We start from the raw sequence: 19,015 nt of genomic DNA, 5'->3' as shown, positions 1-19,015 counted from the left end.
TTCTTACACGTGACCTTCACAGAATTCATTACAAGAAAGGCTGTTAGTGCTCAATTAAAATAACTATCATCTTCAGCTTTTACAAGCTGTTTGATTTGAGTTCATAGGTAACTGTTTTATAAACTATCTCGATTGAATTAAGGATAACACACACATAACAGTTTGTGTGTTAGGATGACACTGTATTTTAGTAAATTTGGAGCACAAAATCTGCATCTCTGTTATTCCTCTTTGATCGTCAAAACACTATTTGTTTTTAGTATACATACCTTAACTTACATAATGCTAAACAAGTGATAATGCTGTGTTATAGGCCTACATGTATGGGCGACAACGCCTCGTGTGACCGAAACGTCACGTCTGTAGTTGTTCTGCGCGCTGGCCCTTTAAATCTTCTCCCCCTCTGAAGCTCCGCTATAAGCGTAGGAGGCGGGGCGGCTGTACGGGCGTCCAATCGGAGCGCGGGATCCTGAGGCTGGAGTTGATGCAAGTCGTGGGATGCTGATGCTGAGGCTGGGGGGACCCGCACAATGATGGAGCGGCGACGTCGTTGAGAAGGTAACGAAATTGAACGTTATACTGGCTTTCATTGACAGGAATTAGGTAGAGTTCATAGTGAACGATTGAAATGCGCTCATATCCGTCGATGCATGCTAATTATATTTAGTTGTGTTGTACAAATGAGCTCAAAACCGTTTTTTCGTGTACTGTGAACGGGGTGAAGCGTCGGTCGATGCTGTTTGAAAGCATTTGTTCTTACGGTTGATATTCGTTTTATTCTCAATATTTTAACAAGCTTTCCTTAGTTTATGATTGAAATATATTGATGTTTCTGTCTTAGGATGTTTCTGTATGCGGTCTAATTGCGTTCAGTCACCGCCGTGGATACGTGTCGATTATTTCGATGTAATTGTAAGAAATAACAATTGTCAACAGCTATATTTACAATAACTTTAAATACATTTACCACTATGCGTTCTGTCTATTCAAGCATTATATTTTCAAGTGTGTAAATCGTTTTGGAGAAAAGCGTCTGCTAAATGTAACATGGGCATGTATGACCTGTCAGCCTCACGGGGTGATTTTTGCTCGTGATTGACAAAGGTTTGGGCCAATCAGAAAACAGATATTATTCGCGGGGCCAGTGGTTGAATAATGGGGGAGGTCTTTCACGTGTGGCGTCACTCTGCAATCTTTAAAAGATCAAAGAATGTATTGGCGTTTGAACTGTCGGAAGAACTGTGCGTCTGGCTATCCATGATTACATTATGGGATGTTAGAGGATATTTCTCACAGTTTGCCGGCAGTAATTCGTTTGAAATGTATTTTATGACTGATCACAATTGTTACAGAGCACTTAAGTGCTCGTTTAACAGATGAAAGTGAGATAATAAAGATGATTTATGAGAGGATCAGGAGGGGCAAATGTCCTAAAAATGAATTTGCTTTGTCTTTGTTGAGTGATCTTATAATTGAAAAATAAAATGTAAAAAAAACATGACAGATGTATACTTCTTGCCATAATGTGTCAAATGTCTTCAATATGGAATTGATTGCCATCAAATTGTGGGTGCAAACCGTGCACAAAATGATGTCTCGGTTGGGTCACCGTGTGTCACTTGGCCAGTCTCTCCTATGACACGTCGTGTTATTGAAGTTTGGTTAATTTGCCCTTTTGTGTCTCTATTAACACAGTATGTTCAGCGTCGGAGTCGGTGGCAGAGAGAAAGAGAGAGAGTCATTGGCTCATGATATGCATTCTGTCACACTGATTAAGCCTGTAATGCTGGAGAACAGCTGGGTTCTATATATTACCGCTCAAGAAAACGCTATTTCTGTCATTCAGTTCTTTTGTGAGTGTCTCTAGAACTCTCAACTAAGTTGTTCTTGTTCCCAATAGACCTGTTTGAAACGTTTGATTTACTCAATGGAGTTTCCGATGACAAGCAATACTATTACTGCTACTCAAACGTACGGTTAAGAATTCAAACAAGCCAGTTTAACCTATAAAGGGACTTTCTGGTCTGTCGAATTCTTCCACACCAGAATCAGTAAATCATATTGCGTTGTGCTCTCGCTGCACTGGCATTGTGATGCTGAAACAGAACCGCCCCTCCTCAAGCTCCTCACAAGGCACATACATCTCCAGAATGTCACTGTATGCAGACTTGCTTTCACTGGAATTAAGGTATCTGGCAAAACATTTTGATTAGAAGTGGTGCTCGAATGATTTTGGCTAGCCACTGCATAGCAACACCTTGGCAACCATCCAGAGCGCTTTAGCGGTGGCGAGTAAGAAAATGTAAAGTTCGTCTTCGCCTGTCCAGTACAGTGAGCTATATATGGCCTTTGGCTAAAAAGATGAAGTTTTCAACAGGGCTGGACATGTCCTCTCTCTGGCACGGAAGCGCACAGATGAAGCGGCCATCTGCAGCTCCCTTTCCGAATGTCAGCATAAATGTACATTTCCCAAACGCTCTCTCTCTCTCGCGCCCGCGAATGCCCACACATCCTCAATGCTTGGTCATACGAGTGAAAACAGGTGCGCTCCCTTTCATCAGCTCAGTCACTGTTGCCATAGCAACCCCCTCCACAGCGTCAGCCTCATCCCCGCAAGCAGCAAGTGGTCCACACCTCTGAGAAAACTGCGGGCGCTTCTCGTTTTGACTCATCTTTCTGAAGAATAAATATGAGCGTTATCTTGAACTACCTCACTGAAATGAAAGACCTCCGTAGGAAGTCTGAAGATGTTAAAGAATAAAATGACTCATTGACTCTTGTTTTTTGATGCGCGTGTATGAAGTATGTCTCTCAGTAAGCTAGGAAGTATGCATTTTAAGCAGCTGCCATTTTGAAGTTTCAAATGACTTTTTGTCTTCTTCTCTTCTCAGGATGCATTAAATGCCCTGTCATTTGGCAAGGGGCAGATTTGACAGTTTTTAACACGCCCCTCTTACAGACGGTGAGTACAACAGAACCCTGAGAGATGTACGGCAGCGCTCGTGCCGTCAGCCACATCGAGGGCAGCCCTGCACGCTCGCCACGGCTGCCCCGCTCCCCACGGCTGGGCCACCGACGGGTCAACAGCGGAACTTCGAACTGTAAGACCTTATCCATGGAGAACATCCAATCTCTTAATGCTGCCTACGCTACATCCGGCCCTATGTACTTGAGCGATCATGAAGGCGTCGGATCCACGGCTACGTACCCTAAAGGCACCATGACGCTCGGTAGGGCCACGAACAGAATGATTTATGGTGGCCGGGTCACCGCCATGGGCAGCACCCCCAACATCGCTACAGTGGGGCTTCCACATGCCGACCTGTTGTCGTATGGAGATTTGGGCTCGATCTCTATGCTCCACCACCAGGGGACGCCGTCTGCCCTGCTGCGTCAGGCAGTGAGGGGCGGTGGGGGTGAACTTTTGGAGCTCCAGGCACAAATGCGGGACATGCATAGAGAAAACGAACTCCTTCGCAGAGAACTCGACCTGAAGGACAGCAAGCTGGACTCCTCAACCAACAGCATCAAGAGCTTCTGGAGCCCAGAGCTGAAGAAAGAACGGGTGATGAGAAAAGAGGAGGCAGCACGCACCTCCATCTTGAAGGAGCAGATGCGGGTGACCCATGAAGAGAATCAGGTTAGGATGGTTCCTCTGTGTTCTTGTTTGATCAAATGAAGATCTTGAAAGGTCAAATGCTTGATTAAAAAGTGACATAATTGTGCATTCTTAACCATAAAGATTCTTCGTAGATTTTTTAGGTTCTTATGACTCCCTCCAGGTATCGTCTGCTAAGACGAAATGTCTCATGGGTTGTTTTATCAGAGGTGGACAATACTTAAGTATTTTAACATTTACAAGTATTTACACTTGTTTACTTAAAAAAAAGTACTTTGCTACATGCTCTTTACTTAATACATGTTTTTCTTAGATTTAATACTGTAAATACATAAAAAATCTAGTACTTTCTTATTTTTACTCATAATTATGTTTCTTGAGTAAAAGTAAGAAAGTGCTAGATTTTGAATGTACTTAAAGGCAAAAAAAATATATGTATAAATGTATTTATAAAATATAGGGGTATTAAATATGATATCCACTTTTCGATGCTTTTACAAGTACATTTTTTCCCAAAGTAAAAACACGCACATAAGATACAGATACTTGAAAATTGTCCTTGATTGAAAATGCTGAAGTACTGATTTGATGCGCAGAAATTTTGATGTTTTTTTACAATGGCCCTTTTTAACCTTATTTATAAGAACGCATATTTGGCTGAGTTGAGTTTTCGTGCTTTACCAATATATATGTTCTATAAATTGCTTTGTATTGTAAATGTGGCACGTACAGTGGGTTTGACATACTGTATACTCGCTCTGTTTTAAAACCTAATGAACTGCCTACCCAGAAAGCACTAAAGACTAAATAAATCATGTCTGCTCCAAAGCATAGACAGCATTTTCCTGTCATTTAAGATACCTTCTAAATCCAAAACCTGAGACAGAACTGCATTTATGCTCTACATGTGGCACTCGCAGAATGCATTGAGAAAAAAAATTCAAGGAAAAGTTATTGAGTCAAATCAAATGTCTTTTTATAAAAATACACAATACAAGTACTCAAAAAATACTATTTTACAATATTTTGACCTATTTATGTATTTCACTAAATCTGTAACATGTCAGAATAGCCTCTATATCCTCATATAGTGCAGTATTTAAAGGGACAGACATATTTATTTGCGTTCAAAACAATAGTGTTCATTTTCGAGTGCATTGTTTCAGTGTCTGAATTCACTTGTTTGCATTCTCCTATTCAAGTGCACTATACTAGTAATAGTGAATGAGGGTATAAGAGACTGATTCAGACACAGCATGTGTGATTCATTTCAGAAGTGCTATTTCTGAGTAACTGCCTATCTTGAACATTCCAAATAATTTATGATTCAGTCGGTTACGGCCAGTCGACCTAAAGGCATCTCTCTACGTTTTAAAACAGAGCTTTGGTTACAAAGGTTGGACTGAATTCAGTTCGGTGAAGGTTATCAGTAAAGATAATTGCCTCCCAACAAAGTTAAGCTTATTTCAGGGTTACTTCTACATTGCCAAAGTTGTTTTCCGCTGCCTCCAGGTTTGGCGTCAGCTGTGGGCTCGGTTCTATTCTTCTCCTCCGCTCTCATTCAAACGTACAATCACGCTCTGACTCTCTCTTTCCACCCTCTGTCACGCTCCTCACGTCTCCCCACAGCTCATTTCCTCTTTTAGTCTTCTTTGTCTTTTTTGTGGCACTTCTGGAAAGAGGCTCTTAGAATCATTAATATTTCATCGTCTCATCAGATGTGGCACTCTTTCAGCAGACTCTTAAAAGACATATCAGAAAACAGACAGTTCTGATTGGATGAGCCACCATTAATGTACACACAGATAACGACTGTTAATTGACTTCGGATAAATTATTTGTTCGGACATGAAATGTATTTTTTGGGTGGCTGGTGATAATTATTTGCAATGAAGTAAATATGTGAATATTGGTATCTTTAAACGTGTTGGCGTACCTTTTGTTTTGTAGATGAAATGTGGTTAGGGTTATTCCGTCATCATTTACTCGCCCTCAGATTGTTCCAAACCAGTGTTTCTTTGTTCTGCTAAACACAAAGGAAGATTCTTGGAAGAATGTCAGTAACCAAACAGGTCTGATCCCCCATTTACTGCCAGAGTAGGAAAAATAAATACTATGGGAGTCAATGGGGGATGAGATCTGTTTGGTTACTAACATTCTTCCAAATATCTTTCTCTGTGCTCATCAGAACAAAGACATTTATACAGGTTTGGAACAACCTGAGGGCGAGTAAATGAAGACAGAATTTTCCTTTTTTGGTAGCTATCCCTTTAAATGTTGAAAGGTATGTTTTCATGCAGATGGTTCAGGCCTTTTGCATACAAACAGGTAATTTCTCCTTTACTGTAATGTTTTACAGAAAAGTGTTTTATATTTTTTTAAGACAGTTCACTTTCATCAGCTGGTGGAAATGACATTTGTTGCTATTTGTGATGTCACTCTCTCACCTGAGAGCGGGGTAGTGGCCTATTTAAATTACACTCGGCAGGAGGCCTGTAGACAAGGGAATGTCAAGTTCAAATGTTTGACTTTGTTCATTTGATTTTTGTCTTCTCTGGCATGCTTTAGCCTGGTCTCTCTCTCTCTCTCTCTCTCTCTCTCCCTCTCTCTCTCTATCTCTCTCTCTCAACCATCTTGCCTGTTGGCTTTAATCCTGACATATCTTTACCTGCCTCTCCCTGTATGTTCTCATTTACATATTTGATGGCATATGGAACCTGTATATTAGAAACAGAGCAAACAGAGTACCGCTTAAGCATTTTAACATTTGGTTCACCCATTCGACTAAATTACGTTTCATATCACAATTTAGTTTGCACATGGCCCGAGCACCTTGTTCAATAATTCTCCACAGTTCGCTGCAAAAATGCTGTTAGTCTTTATTTTTAGCACACTTTCTATGGAAACTGAGCTTAAATATACTTAAAATCAACACTATGCATGCCTCAGTTTCTGTTGCTATATTACCATCCAAGTTGGAAGGATTTTCTTTGGAAAATGGTTGGTGAGAGTGGCAAAAAAAAAAGCTAAATTGGGTTTAGCAAAAATGGTTGTTTATTCATCTAATCAGAACATGCTTAAAAACAACACTGTTATTAGGAACATTTAAATAATAGTCATTTCTCTCTAATTTATGATATGTACTATTTAATGAATCATCAGTAAATATTCAGTTTCAGTGCTGGAGAAGTTGAATGAATGAAAAACAAGGTCCCTGATGAGAACGTAATTGCCTTAAAATTGGCTTCTGCTTGGGAATCATTTAAATAACCATTACATTTCCTGGATAAAAGTGCAGCTGTTCAGGTTGTGAGTTTGAAGACATTTGGGAAAATTGAACATAAAAGGCCTTCAAAAGAGTCCAAAGAGTTTAGCAATAAAATAGAACAAATGCAGAAATTAGCTGCTGCGGGTGGCTTCTCATCTGCATTAAATGGGTTTCTTATTAAAACAGATGAAAGAATGGATGACGCAAATTACAGCAATATTGCTGGAGAACCTGTTGTTGGCAGTAAAAAAATCTGTAAGGCCACAATAAGGAGCGATTGTAGAGTTTATTATATGAAACCTATATTAAAATCTTTACCGTGTCACCCATCTCACCAAAAGTGACTTAGAAGCGTGTGTAAAACTGGTATTTAACTCAAAAATAAAGCTCTCAAACTTAGCTAAAATTTGGCTTTCCAAAATACAACGTGTGGATTTAATCATTGAAAAGAATAAGTTTTATGTTATGTGAAAAAATGGTCAAGTCCTGACATTTGTTCTAAGTATATCCTGAAGAATGCGGTAATATCTGTGAGATGAAAGGATCTTTTTGAAGGGATACTTCACCCAAAAAATTCTGTCATCATTTACTTTGTGTTCAACAGAAGTCATTTCTTCTTACTATGGTAGTCAATGGTGGCCAAGAACTGTTTGGTTACAAGCATTCTTCTAAATATCTCTCTCCGTGTTCACCAGAACGAAAAAAATTATAGATTTAGGAACAACTTAAAGGTAAGTAAATGATAACAGAATTTTTCGGGTCTGTTTGGTTATGAGCATTCTTCCAAATTTCTTTCAGTGTGTTCATCAGCACAAATAAATGTATACAGATTTAGAACAACTCAAAGGTCAGTAAATGATGACGGAATTTAAGGTTTATAAGGCTTTCTGGTGTGTCACCGTATTAAAAGAGAAAATGGCCTTGCATTTCGTTTACATAATTATACAATTATTGGAGGCTCCACACAGATGCTGGATGTATAATACAATCTCGGTTATAATGCAGACATTACAGGTACAGGGAGACAGTGAAATACACAAATGAGATTGGATATGCCAAGTCAGACTTGCCTATACTCTGCCAATCTCTGTCTGTGTGTGTGTGCTAGAGAGCGAGACGTGGATACATTTCTCCTTTCTGTGAGCACTGTCCCTTTTTAGAATCCTCAAGGTTAAATTAGGATCCTGTCATCACAGCTCCAGCAAACACCTGTGTGTGTGTGTGTGTGTGTGTGTGTGCACCAGACTGAAAAAGAAAGGACAGTGTGTGCTGTAGGTAAATATCCAGTGACAGTTCTGTAGTGACACCGTTTAATGCCCTGTGGTACAAAGTAACAAGATTAGACGTGCAAAAGTCCTCATGAAGCAGATAGCGTGGTTGCAAGCGGATTTGTGTTTCTGTGCATTTGAATGGAAAGGTATTTATATCTATTATAAAAATTGCATTACACATTACGACGAAACATATAGAAATATAAAAATGTACAATGTAAAAGATTATTATTGTGTACATAAAGATACAAATCCGGCTTTTCCTGTAGATGGTCTTCAACCTCACGCACGAGCAGATGCGTTTCCTCTCTGGAGCAGAATTCAATCTTTGCTCTTATATATTCCGCCGTGTAAATAGCGAATCCGCCAACTGGCTCTTAAAGGGAATTAGAGATTCCCGGGCGCGCTGTCCGTTTTCCTGTTCTAGCAAAAGTGGATTGGGACACGCCCTGAGTGCGCCAGCGGCCTGCGCTTTAGACCGTGTGCTTAGATCGTTCAAACAGGGCCCACAGTATTTAGCTCAATTACATCAGAAGTAACTGTAACTAAATTACAGGAAAAATAAAAAGTATGACCCATTACTGTAATAAAATTACAGTAACTAATTACTTAGTTACTGACGGAGAAGATGTGAGGTTTGAGCTAAAAGGCGGTGTGAGCCACTTTTGTTTTCTTTTTTTAAAACAACATATGAATGTCGGCATTACCTGTCAGATCTCACATGAAATTGTTGTTCTAAGAAATTTAAGGTTTTCGTAGACTTTGTAGAATCTGTATGTACAGGGAGTGACCCACCGTTGTTTAGCCAGTTAGAAGGACTGTCTGTCTGTCAAACATTTTGCGTTTTCATCTTTGCCGACATTTTATTGGGCATCTTTGGTGAAGTTGGTTTACTCCATCTTGTATCTGGACCTCAAGGGCACACGTGTCTGTCCTGTAGAAACAGCTCCACCAGGGAGAAACGTCGTGATGAGTTTATAACGGCGATGACCGGACACAATTAGCATCAAGCAAGCACTCAGAAGCATTTGATTTTTGACACCCGCCTCTTGACAACATGTTCCTGTTGTGAGATTGGATATGAGCAGGCGGTTAGTGGGCCGCCGCGATGATCAGAGGGTTAGGTGTGTTCAGAATGTACTTACTATTTTTATACAGAATGTACTGTATGTGCTCTGTATGGACATTTTCTGAATGCACGAAATGCAAATGGCTTATTGCATTTGCCAAAATATGCAGGTAAAAGTCTACATTTGGAAAAGTGGAATAATACCCATGCAGTGCTGAAAGTGACCTACAGGGTTTACTATTTCTGCACTATGTAGTGTGCATACTGTGATTCATATGCAAATGTTCTTTATGCAATAAACTTTATATAAAATACTATATCCCACAATGCAATGTGGTTGCGGAGACTGTCCTGTTTTGGTCCGCAATGCATTTTCAACTTTTGTAATTTGATGTTGATGCATTAAATAGATTTAAAATCGAATTAAATTAAACTTTCCATTAAGTAAATACGGTACATAAGTCTTGCTTCTTACAAATTGTTTTGGTGAGTGCTTCTAGAAAAATTGGTATTGATCCAGACAGACAGGGCAACCTGTTAAACCTGGTCTGAATTTCTCTTGATGCTAATAGTTTAGTTTTGATGAATGAATTCTCACTTCTGATGTGTTGTGCCGATTGCGCTTGTAGTGTGATGGTTCATGTAATTCAGTTCTCAGGTTGTAGAGGTGAGAGAGAGGCTGTCCTCAGGCTAGTTCAAGTGTGCGTTTCTCTTTCTCTTGGTCGCCTTCTTCATTTGTTTCGCTCCTTTTTTCTGCTCTCATGCCCACCTCTCAATTTCCCCTCGGGGGCCTGATAGAAAGCCAAAACAAGAGGATAAGTGGGGCCCGACTTGTTTTTGATTTGTGCAGTAACAAGATTCGATTTAAACGTGACGGCATCGAGAATTATGATTTACCCAGCGTGTTTCAGGCTGACTGGGCAAGCTAATGGAAAACCAGATTTGGATTGTGAATTTAATGTGTTAAAATAAATAATCTGCGTTGGTTTTTGTGTCGCAATTGTCTCCCTTGCTGGCGCAGTCACATCTCTTGAGAAATGTTATTGACCATGAATCATTTTGTGAGGATATATAATTTCTGAAAGATCCCACTTTTTTCTGTGGATGAACACAAAGCCAAAGCGGAGCATCACTTGAATGACTATTTAAGGGATATTTCAGAGACATTCAGTATTCCCATGTTTTTTTGGACAAGCACTATTGTATCAACATGTTTTTCTTGGTATTTTGGCATTGCTATTGTGTTCTTTGAAGTTTAAAGCACTATTCACTAACAGTTTCTCAGCCCTCACTAGGGTAAAAAACTTTCTTGCCGGCCGTTTTCTCATAACATCGAGCTGGTTTATCTACTATTCTCTGACTGCATCGTCGAGCTTGCACGCTATACAGATATAGACACCCAAAAGCATCCACGGACTGAGACTCCCGCATCACATGCCAACACCGGCCATCTCTGAATAACAGCTCACTAACACCGGCTTAAATAAGCATATTCATTTACATGCTAATGTTCCAGTTGCATTATGTTAGATCGTCCCCTGGATGATTTGTAATATCATAAAACGTCAGATTAAATCCTAATTATACGAGAGCGAACTCGTAGACTAGATTAGACATCATCATATTATACAGCTCTCGGAATACACTCCACACGGTAACCTAACAAAACGGATTGTAGCTGTAAAGTAATGATGTCAGATATTTATATCACGGAACACTGGTATATGGATTAGAATGAGAACGGCCCTAACATTTATAAGATAATAATACAATTTTCAAACATTAAACATTTAGCTACTTACATCTGGCTCCTTCAACCTCGGCTTCTGTCAATACAGCGAATGCCGCCTTCTTTCATTTGATTGGACAGTAATCCTGTGTGCTTGTGTCTGTGTGTATGTGTCTATGATGGTTTTGTGGATGAACATTAACTACATTTGTTCCAGTACAGATTGTTACAGGTTATTGATCTTCAGCATGTGCTCAGTGTTGCCTTCTCATTTCCAACTAAATGTGTTTGTGTGTTTGAGCGCCACATCATTGCCGCATTCTGATACAAGGACAAATCATCTACATATTAAATAGCTTTGTTCTGTTTCCTCACGTTTCTGGCCCATCGCTCTAGTCACAAATCATGGATCGTTTTAAAATCAGATTTCTCAGGCTGTGTTGACATACTGTAAATACACATACATTTGTGTTGAAAGGCCATCAATGTGGAAGCTTACTACTGTAGTTCCAATCCCTGTTGATAAAAACATCAAATGGTGGTTTGGTCTGTTTTGATGCTTTCTTGCTGGTTTGTGCTTGTTTAAGCTGGCCACGTGCTGGTCCATAGCTAGTTTAAACGGGTAAACCAGCATCAAATTCCTAACCCAGCATATGATGTTTTTTTCAACAGGGATATCAGAGATGTTGCTCACATCTCCCCCACTATGGAGAAAGAAAATTATATTGTGTTTATTTATTTTATATTTTCTCTCTTTCATGTGCACAAAGGTACAAAATACAGAGGAATGATATTCATCCAAGAACGACCAATTGACTGATAAAACGTTTCTCCTGGACGTATGTTGAAACATGTGTTATAGTAACGGGGGGTAATGAGTAATGAGGGCGAAAGGAAGTGATGCAATGCTGCCTCACGGACGCTTTTGGAATATTCTCTCTTCCAGCTCTTCTCCGAGTGACAGTAGCGCTCGCTTTATCACCCGCTGCCGTATGGAATACATATTCATGCCTGAATGTGCTTCAGTGGGTCTGAGTGCTAACCACACACACACACAACATGAAAGCCGAACACTTTCAAATGATTCAGCTCATATTTTTCTGTACCTCACGCATTGAGAAATGCACATGCATACAAAATAGGTCTGGACGTCAGAAAATGTGGTTTAATCCCTGCGGTTCTTTGCGAACCGTTGCAATTATGCAAATGGGATAATTGGACTGTTTCCTCAAATTCCTGGCCAGCCAAGACAGATTATTGATCAAGAAAAGAATGGTGGGATAAATTAGGAACGAGACGGATAAACAGGCGGGGAAAGATTCAAGTCCTCACTTGAGGAAATAGATGTGAAGCTATGTGTTCCTATATCTCAAATGGCAGAGCGTTGCGTTAGCAGACTAAAATGATAAAGATTTGATCCCCGGAAAACACATATACTGATAAACAAACGTGTCACTGAAATGCATTGTAAATGTAAATAAAATTGTCTGCATATGCATAATGAGAACTATAGAAGTAATTTATTCCCACAACATTTTTAATTTGCTGAGATTTATTTCCCTTTCGTCTCCTGTGTGTTTTTGATATCTAAGTGTGTATCTTTTGGACTGCATGCATCTTGTGCGTTTAAGGAGTTTCAATTAATTTGCTAATGTGCCTGCGGTTTAGACAGATGAATCCCTACAGCTGCATTACACTCTTTAAGATCTAATGAACTCGGGCGGAGCAGAATATTAGCAGTCAAAAAGTGCACATTTACAACAGCCAGATTAAACAGAAGATATTTTGAAGACATGCCTTAACCATATACCCATAGCTGATTAACTATTATCTCATTTCTATGCAAAATATTCGGAGCCAATTTTGAAGTAGGTTCTTTAATTGCCATTGAAATAATGTCATATTCATTTCTATTCAGTTTCACTGGTTTTTATATGCACGGATGAGTATGTTTGCACGATGTATGATCAAAATATATAGTGGCAGAAGTGCACCAGACCAAATCTGCATTTCTTATATAAGACCTAGTGGCTATTGATCTGGAAGTAAGAGAGGCTGGCAGAATCCAGCTCAACCCTGTGTGTCTCCCGAACAGCACTACCCCCTGGTGGCCATGAATATGTACTACATCTTTGCAAATAAATCGACCATACTTGCCTTCTTTCCAGGAGTTTCCACTTAGATCATGCCCACATCAATTTTATGACCTCCTTTGATATTGTATTTCCAGTTATGAACAGTTATTTAGTATTCTGCATGCATTATGTCTCATTTTCCGTAAAGCCAATAATTTGCATAACAGTATATATTTTTTGCTCTCTGCCATTGCTCAGTCCATCTTCTGTTGTTTTATGGTTGTTCTGCACTCAACTCTCTTGGGTTTCATTGTTTCTGTTTTGTCGCACCGCCGCAATCACGCAGCACCTGTTGGACGCCAGGAGGACAAAGGTTTGTTGTCATGTTTGCCACCGCCAGCGTGTGCAGAACATGCGCCGCACGGTCAGCGTGAAGTGTGTCTTTAATCGTGACAGAACCACGTTGTCTGATCCCTGGATTCCCATCTTCTGGGTTACTAAGGCCGTTGTTTTTATTTTCTGATCTGATCTGACCTAGAACGCTGAACGCAAAACGCAACAGTAAGCATGTTGGTTTTCAGCAGGCTTGATTTCTTGAGCCAAATTGACTAGCTTCAAGATATATCACAACATTCCCATATGACTATGGGAATTGTAGTACTTATCCAGAAATAGAACACAGACTTTTGTACAAAATTTCACAAATGCTAAATCATCATTGGTCAAATCTTTTCTATGATGATGTTTAATGAGACGTCTGAAACTCTACGGTATGTCCTAATATTTACAATGGATCAGATCAGTATTTAAAGACATCATAAATGAGAAACTTTTTCCTTATCTGCTTCATGTCCCTTTAGGATAAGCGGAGGAAGGAGTAGCCAAGTCTGAGACGACTGGTTCTTTCTTTTTACCGACAGCATGCCTGTGATATTTAACTGAGCCCGTCCTTCTGTCCGAATCGTCTGTTTTGATTGTGATAACACAACGTAGTCTAATGATCCAAATTTTCTGAGGGCTTTCTGATCTACTTTCTTTTAGTATCTCTTCTTCTGTCCCAGGCACAATATGGGCCACATAGACTAGAACACATCATTATCTTGTGACTATTTTGGTCATTAACCTTATTAAACAGTCATAGTTAGTTTTTCCTCAGGAGAAATAGATCCTTTCCTGACTGTTTCCCTCTCTTAGAATAGACCTCACTGTCATTTCCTTCATTTGGATTCATTTACTAAAGTTAAGATTTAGTTACATTGGCCAATTGCATTTTTAATCCTCGCATATTTTTTTGCACTAACACATCTACAGTGTTATCATTGGCCCAAAATCCTATTCCGTCAAAACTGTATATAAAGGGCTAGTTCACCCGACAAAGCTTATAATGGGTTTGGATCGACATAAAGGTGAGTAAAGCTGTGTGAACCATCCCTTTAGACATCAAATGTGTTCAGACTGAAAGTGAGACAGTGGGGTCTACCACATATGAGCTTTTTTTCCAGATCCAACCCGATTTCCCGTTCTCCAAACATGTTCTGAAAGGGTCTTGTTGAAAACACGCTGTGTACGTTGGAGGTCTAAAACCGGTAACGATTCTGTCTCCTAACGCAGCACCTCCAGCTGACCATCCAGGCCCTGCAGGACGAAGTGAGAACCCAACGCGACCTCAATCACCTCCTCCAACAAGAGGGCGGCTCGCGGGGCGGAGGCGGCGACCACTTCACCACGATCGAGCTGACGGAGGAGAACTTCCGCAGGCTCCAAGCCGAACACGACCGGCAGGCCAAGGAGCTCTTTCTGTTAAGAAAGACGCTGGAGGAGATGGAGCTGAGGATCGAGACGCAGAAGCAGACGTTGGGAGCCAGAGATGAGTCCATCAAGAAGCTATTGGAGATGTTGCAGAGTAAAGGGCTGCCCCCGGGGTCTGGGAGGGCTTCGGATGAGGAGGAACAGGAGAGAGCCAGGCGAATCGCAGACGCCGAAGCTCAGCTGGGCCACCTGGAGGTGATATTAGACCAGAAGGAGAAGGAAAATCTCCATCTGCGAGAGGTACAGCTGAGGCTTTACACCACCAGTTTGGTTACGAAGGGAATTTTAGAGCACACTGCTTGATAGGTCGTTTCAGACAATATTTTTCAGTCCAAAATGTTTTGATTACATGAGTAAATGTTTTATGTTGATAAACATGGTTAGACCATTGAAAATGTGTGTTTGGTGTGGTTTTACAACAAATATAACTACAAACTATGGTTACTATACTAAAATAATTCATGATGCGTTGGAAAAAAAACAAGTTTTTTTCGGATGTTACTCAACTCGGACTTGAAAATAACGTCTAGAACATTGCTAGAAGTCGGACATACGACCTCTGAACTCCGGGCAGATCTTTTTGTGTGTGTTAAAAATGTGTATTTTGAATAGGAAATAAACGTTATTTCATAATTAAAGAAACAAAAACAACAGTAAGAAATCGATTCCAAAGATTTGGGAATCGAACAGCCCTAGACATCAAATTGCCAGAGAAAAATAAAGAATAGAAAGACAGAAAAAATAAAGAAGGGAAAACACCACTAAATAAAGTTAAGTGCATTTAAACTATTACATATTTTCAGAACTTTTTTGTTATCAATTTGTTCCAATGTCATGACAAGTATTTTAAAATCATAAAATGTGAAAGGTTTAGTTTCCATAAGGCCCACCTCGTTTTATGTATATGATATTTACCTAATACAATGAATAACTGTGTAATGTATTGTTCTTTACTTTGTAAAGTGTAATTAAAATATAATTTAAAAATAACAAAATACATTTAAAAAAATCCACAACACTTCACAATTTTCAATTTATTTAATTTTCCCAAAAAGTATTTCCTACATATTCTTGAATAGATATGATGGTATAAACGATGTAAAAAAAATTATTTTTCTAACTCACGGCAGATCTGCGCAGACCTGAAGTATCGCGTCATTTGACGTCACGTTGAAGATGCTTACAGTGAGATTAGAGCGGAGCTACTTTGCTTCTCAAAGATCAAAGACGAAGATAAAAAAAATAATTTTAACTTGGAAGCTCAATAACAGTTTGAGTGAATTAATTTCTCTCTAATACCGTTGACCAACCAAACATTGCACGTGCAGTGAGAAACATCCTTGATCGTTTTGTTACTTTGACAGGCGCTTCATCCTCCTCACAAAGCGTCCGCGCAGGGGTGAAGCTGAGAGACGCTCGGACACAGCGACTGAATGAAACAAAACGCATTTTTTTGAGACATGTTTGTGCTATTTTAACTTTACACGCCGTATTAATTCGCCGTATCGCGATTTAAAAGTGGACCGCCAATCTACGCGCGCGCATATTGTTATACATACGGTAATCCGCAGGAAGCGCAGATAGATCACGGCGTTTTGCGTTGGATGGACAAAACGTGATTTGTTTTTATTTGTTCCGTTTTTGTAATATAATATAATTATGATTAAAGGAGACACCGATTAAACAATCATACTTTACGGGGGTCCGACGCATTTATTGAGCAGCAAATAAAACCGAGCGCTAATGGTACCGTAAACCCATCTTGATGTATCTACCTTTTTGGAAATTACTTTATTATTTAGATTTTTTTGTTATACTGTAAAATACTATAAACCTTTTTCTATAGTAAAAGTCAGATGCTATTAAAACATCATAATGAGTCATCTGGATTGGAAGATAAACGTAAGGAGACCCAAACTGTTGCAACCACACAGATTATTTATTTATTTTATTGTTGTGACGTAACATTTCCAAACCCCCTATGTAGAAAACTGAGATTAAATATACTTCCCCTTATTATAATATTAGATATGTCCATGGATCCTGGTTTTGTGGTTCATGGATAGTGATGCTATTGATTATTTGTCATATTGTTTAAAAATATTATTTAACATATTATAATGTTGAACATGATTTCTTTTAGGAGCTTCACAGAAGGAACCAGCATCATCCAGACCCTGGCAAAACTAAAGCCCTTCAGACTATCATAGAGATGAAGGTGAGCTTACATTTTTATCTCTCCATCTTCTGCATTTCATGGCGTATGTATAACAGCCCTAACAGCGTGCTTAATAAATACACTGCTATATTGGGTATCATTTATGCCATGCTGTGTTTTAGGGAGTATAATAGATCGAAGACTAATACGGAAATAAAATGCATAACTTAAACTGTAAGGATGAGGAAGACTAGAAGCACTGCAGCATGCCGGTTAATGGCTGAATGAAACTGTAAGTGGGTTTGTGCACTCAGAGGCAGACAGAGACTCGTGCCAGCACAAGCATTACACACCGCTCTAAAAATAAAGCATGACCTCATGTGAGGCACGCGCTCACCCCTTGGGTTCTCTCTCATTGGAGCTCAATTCTACCCAGAGTTCACCACTGCGCCCATGTGACGTGAAGGCACAAGGATCGACTCTCATTCAAAGTGCAGTGCACGTCTTAACTTCTGAATCTTGACACGGCACGGATTCCACGCACCCGAATTAGTGTCAAACCAAGAAAAGCTTTGTGGCCCCTGTCCCCTTTCACCTGTAGTGGCGTTTATAGCTGCTTTAACCTTTAGCATCACTGATAGTGCTCAGTTCTCTCTCTCTATTGGCTGAGCCGGGATGCTAATTCTGGTGCCATGGGAACAGGTGGAGTTGTTTACATCACAGAGAGCTCAAATGCAGGCATGGGAGAGGATGACAAAGGCTAAGAGAAACGTGATCTGTTTGCTTTTTTGCTGAAGATGGATTTTATCCAACACAGAGCCGCCGGGTATAAAGTTACATATGTATAACATTACATCCTTTTGTTTGTCGTACAGCACCGTTAGAGAGCATGGCACATTTAAACGTGAATTTTTGAGACCCTTAAAAACATAAATGATATGCCGAGCTACGATCTTACAGTCGAGGGATTTGATGTTAGCTTTCAAAGGCCTAGCATGAAAACGGTGCCTGTCGATGTCAATGAAAACAAAAAAGGCGAGCGAGAGAGAGTGAGAGAGAGAGAGTGCGCAAATGGGAAGGGCGGGTTACCAGCGAAAGCTTGCTAGCAGAAAGCCGCAAACATTCTCCTATGTCTGAATGGGAGATGGACCGTAGCTAATGCCAAAGACGCTGTATTATTTATTTAAAAAGCCGAAGAAGCTGAAACGCCGCAACTCACATCCTCACAGTCCACGGGCTGAGCAGAAAGAAGCACACGCGCAGCTCTGTGTCCCAGAGCATCTCTCCGGCCGGCTGGATGTGTGCTCACTACTACCAAATGGTGATTAGTTGCTGATGCATTAGCATGAGAGAGACAGATTCTGCTTTGGCTATGCAGCAGTATTGCAGCTTCTCGCTCGCATTGCTGCAAGACAACGCGATTTCGCGTCTGTCTGTCTGTTGGGAACGTGGTCTTCAGAATCGTCCCAGAGTTGTCATACTAGCTTAAGATGGTGGAGCACAGCGTGGCTAATTTTTCCACTAAATTGTTTGTCCAGGATACCAAAATCTCATCCCTGGAGCGCAACATTCGCGACCTGGAGGATGAGATACAGATGTTGAAGGCGAATGGATTGCTGAACAACGAGGATCGAGAGGAGGAGATCAAACAGATGGAGGTCTACAAGAACCACTCCAAGTTCATGAAGTCCAAGGTAAAGTAACTTTTTTGCTAACTTGAAATGATAGGCTGTCACCACCAGTGTGTCCTTTAGCGAGACACTTTACTCCATGTTGCTCCAGGGGGATTGTCCCTGTAATAAGTGCACAGTAAGTCGCTTTGGATAAAAGCGTCTGCCAAATGACTAAATGTAATGTAAATGTCACAAACACACACAAAAGACGTGTTCGTGTAAGATGATAAGATTAGAGGTGAAGATGTTTTTATTGTGATAGTTTTATTTATGTTTTGACACCCGTTTTACTTTAGCATGTGATTTTACTGTTTGTTGAAGGAATTTTATTTTTATTTGTACAG

The 19,015-nt window shown here is 40.0% G+C and overlaps 1 protein-coding gene across 5 annotated transcripts in view; it reads left to right on the top strand.

Annotated features, from left to right (window-relative positions):
* The first annotated feature begins 502 nt into the window (after positions 1–502).
* The window catches only part of erc2 (ELKS/RAB6-interacting/CAST family member 2), a 34,289-nt gene continuing 15,776 nt past the window's right edge, over positions 503–19,015 (top strand). For 3 of the 5 annotated variants that reach the window (XM_056734632.1, XM_056734630.1, XM_056734628.1), the window contains exons 1-6: positions 503–558; positions 2,892–3,640; positions 13,378–13,404; positions 14,643–15,080; positions 16,984–17,058; positions 18,537–18,692. In XM_056734632.1, coding sequence (XP_056590610.1) covers positions 2,987–3,640; positions 13,378–13,404; positions 14,643–15,080; positions 16,984–17,058; positions 18,537–18,692 — 1,350 coding nt within the window. In that variant the 5' untranslated portion in view covers positions 503–558; positions 2,892–2,986. The remainder of the gene's footprint in view (positions 559–2,891; positions 3,641–13,377; positions 13,405–14,642; positions 15,081–16,983; positions 17,059–18,536; positions 18,693–19,015) is intronic. The other 2 variants (XM_056734633.1, XM_056734631.1) reach the window with 1 other exon arrangement.

Source organism: Triplophysa dalaica, chromosome 21 (genome assembly GCF_015846415.1).
Source record: "Triplophysa dalaica isolate WHDGS20190420 chromosome 21, ASM1584641v1, whole genome shotgun sequence".
In the NCBI taxonomy this organism is placed as follows: domain Eukaryota; kingdom Metazoa; phylum Chordata; class Actinopteri; order Cypriniformes; family Nemacheilidae; genus Triplophysa; species Triplophysa dalaica.
The sequence above is the reverse complement of the archived record's forward strand: the minus strand, read 5'-3'. Positions and strand labels throughout refer to the sequence as shown.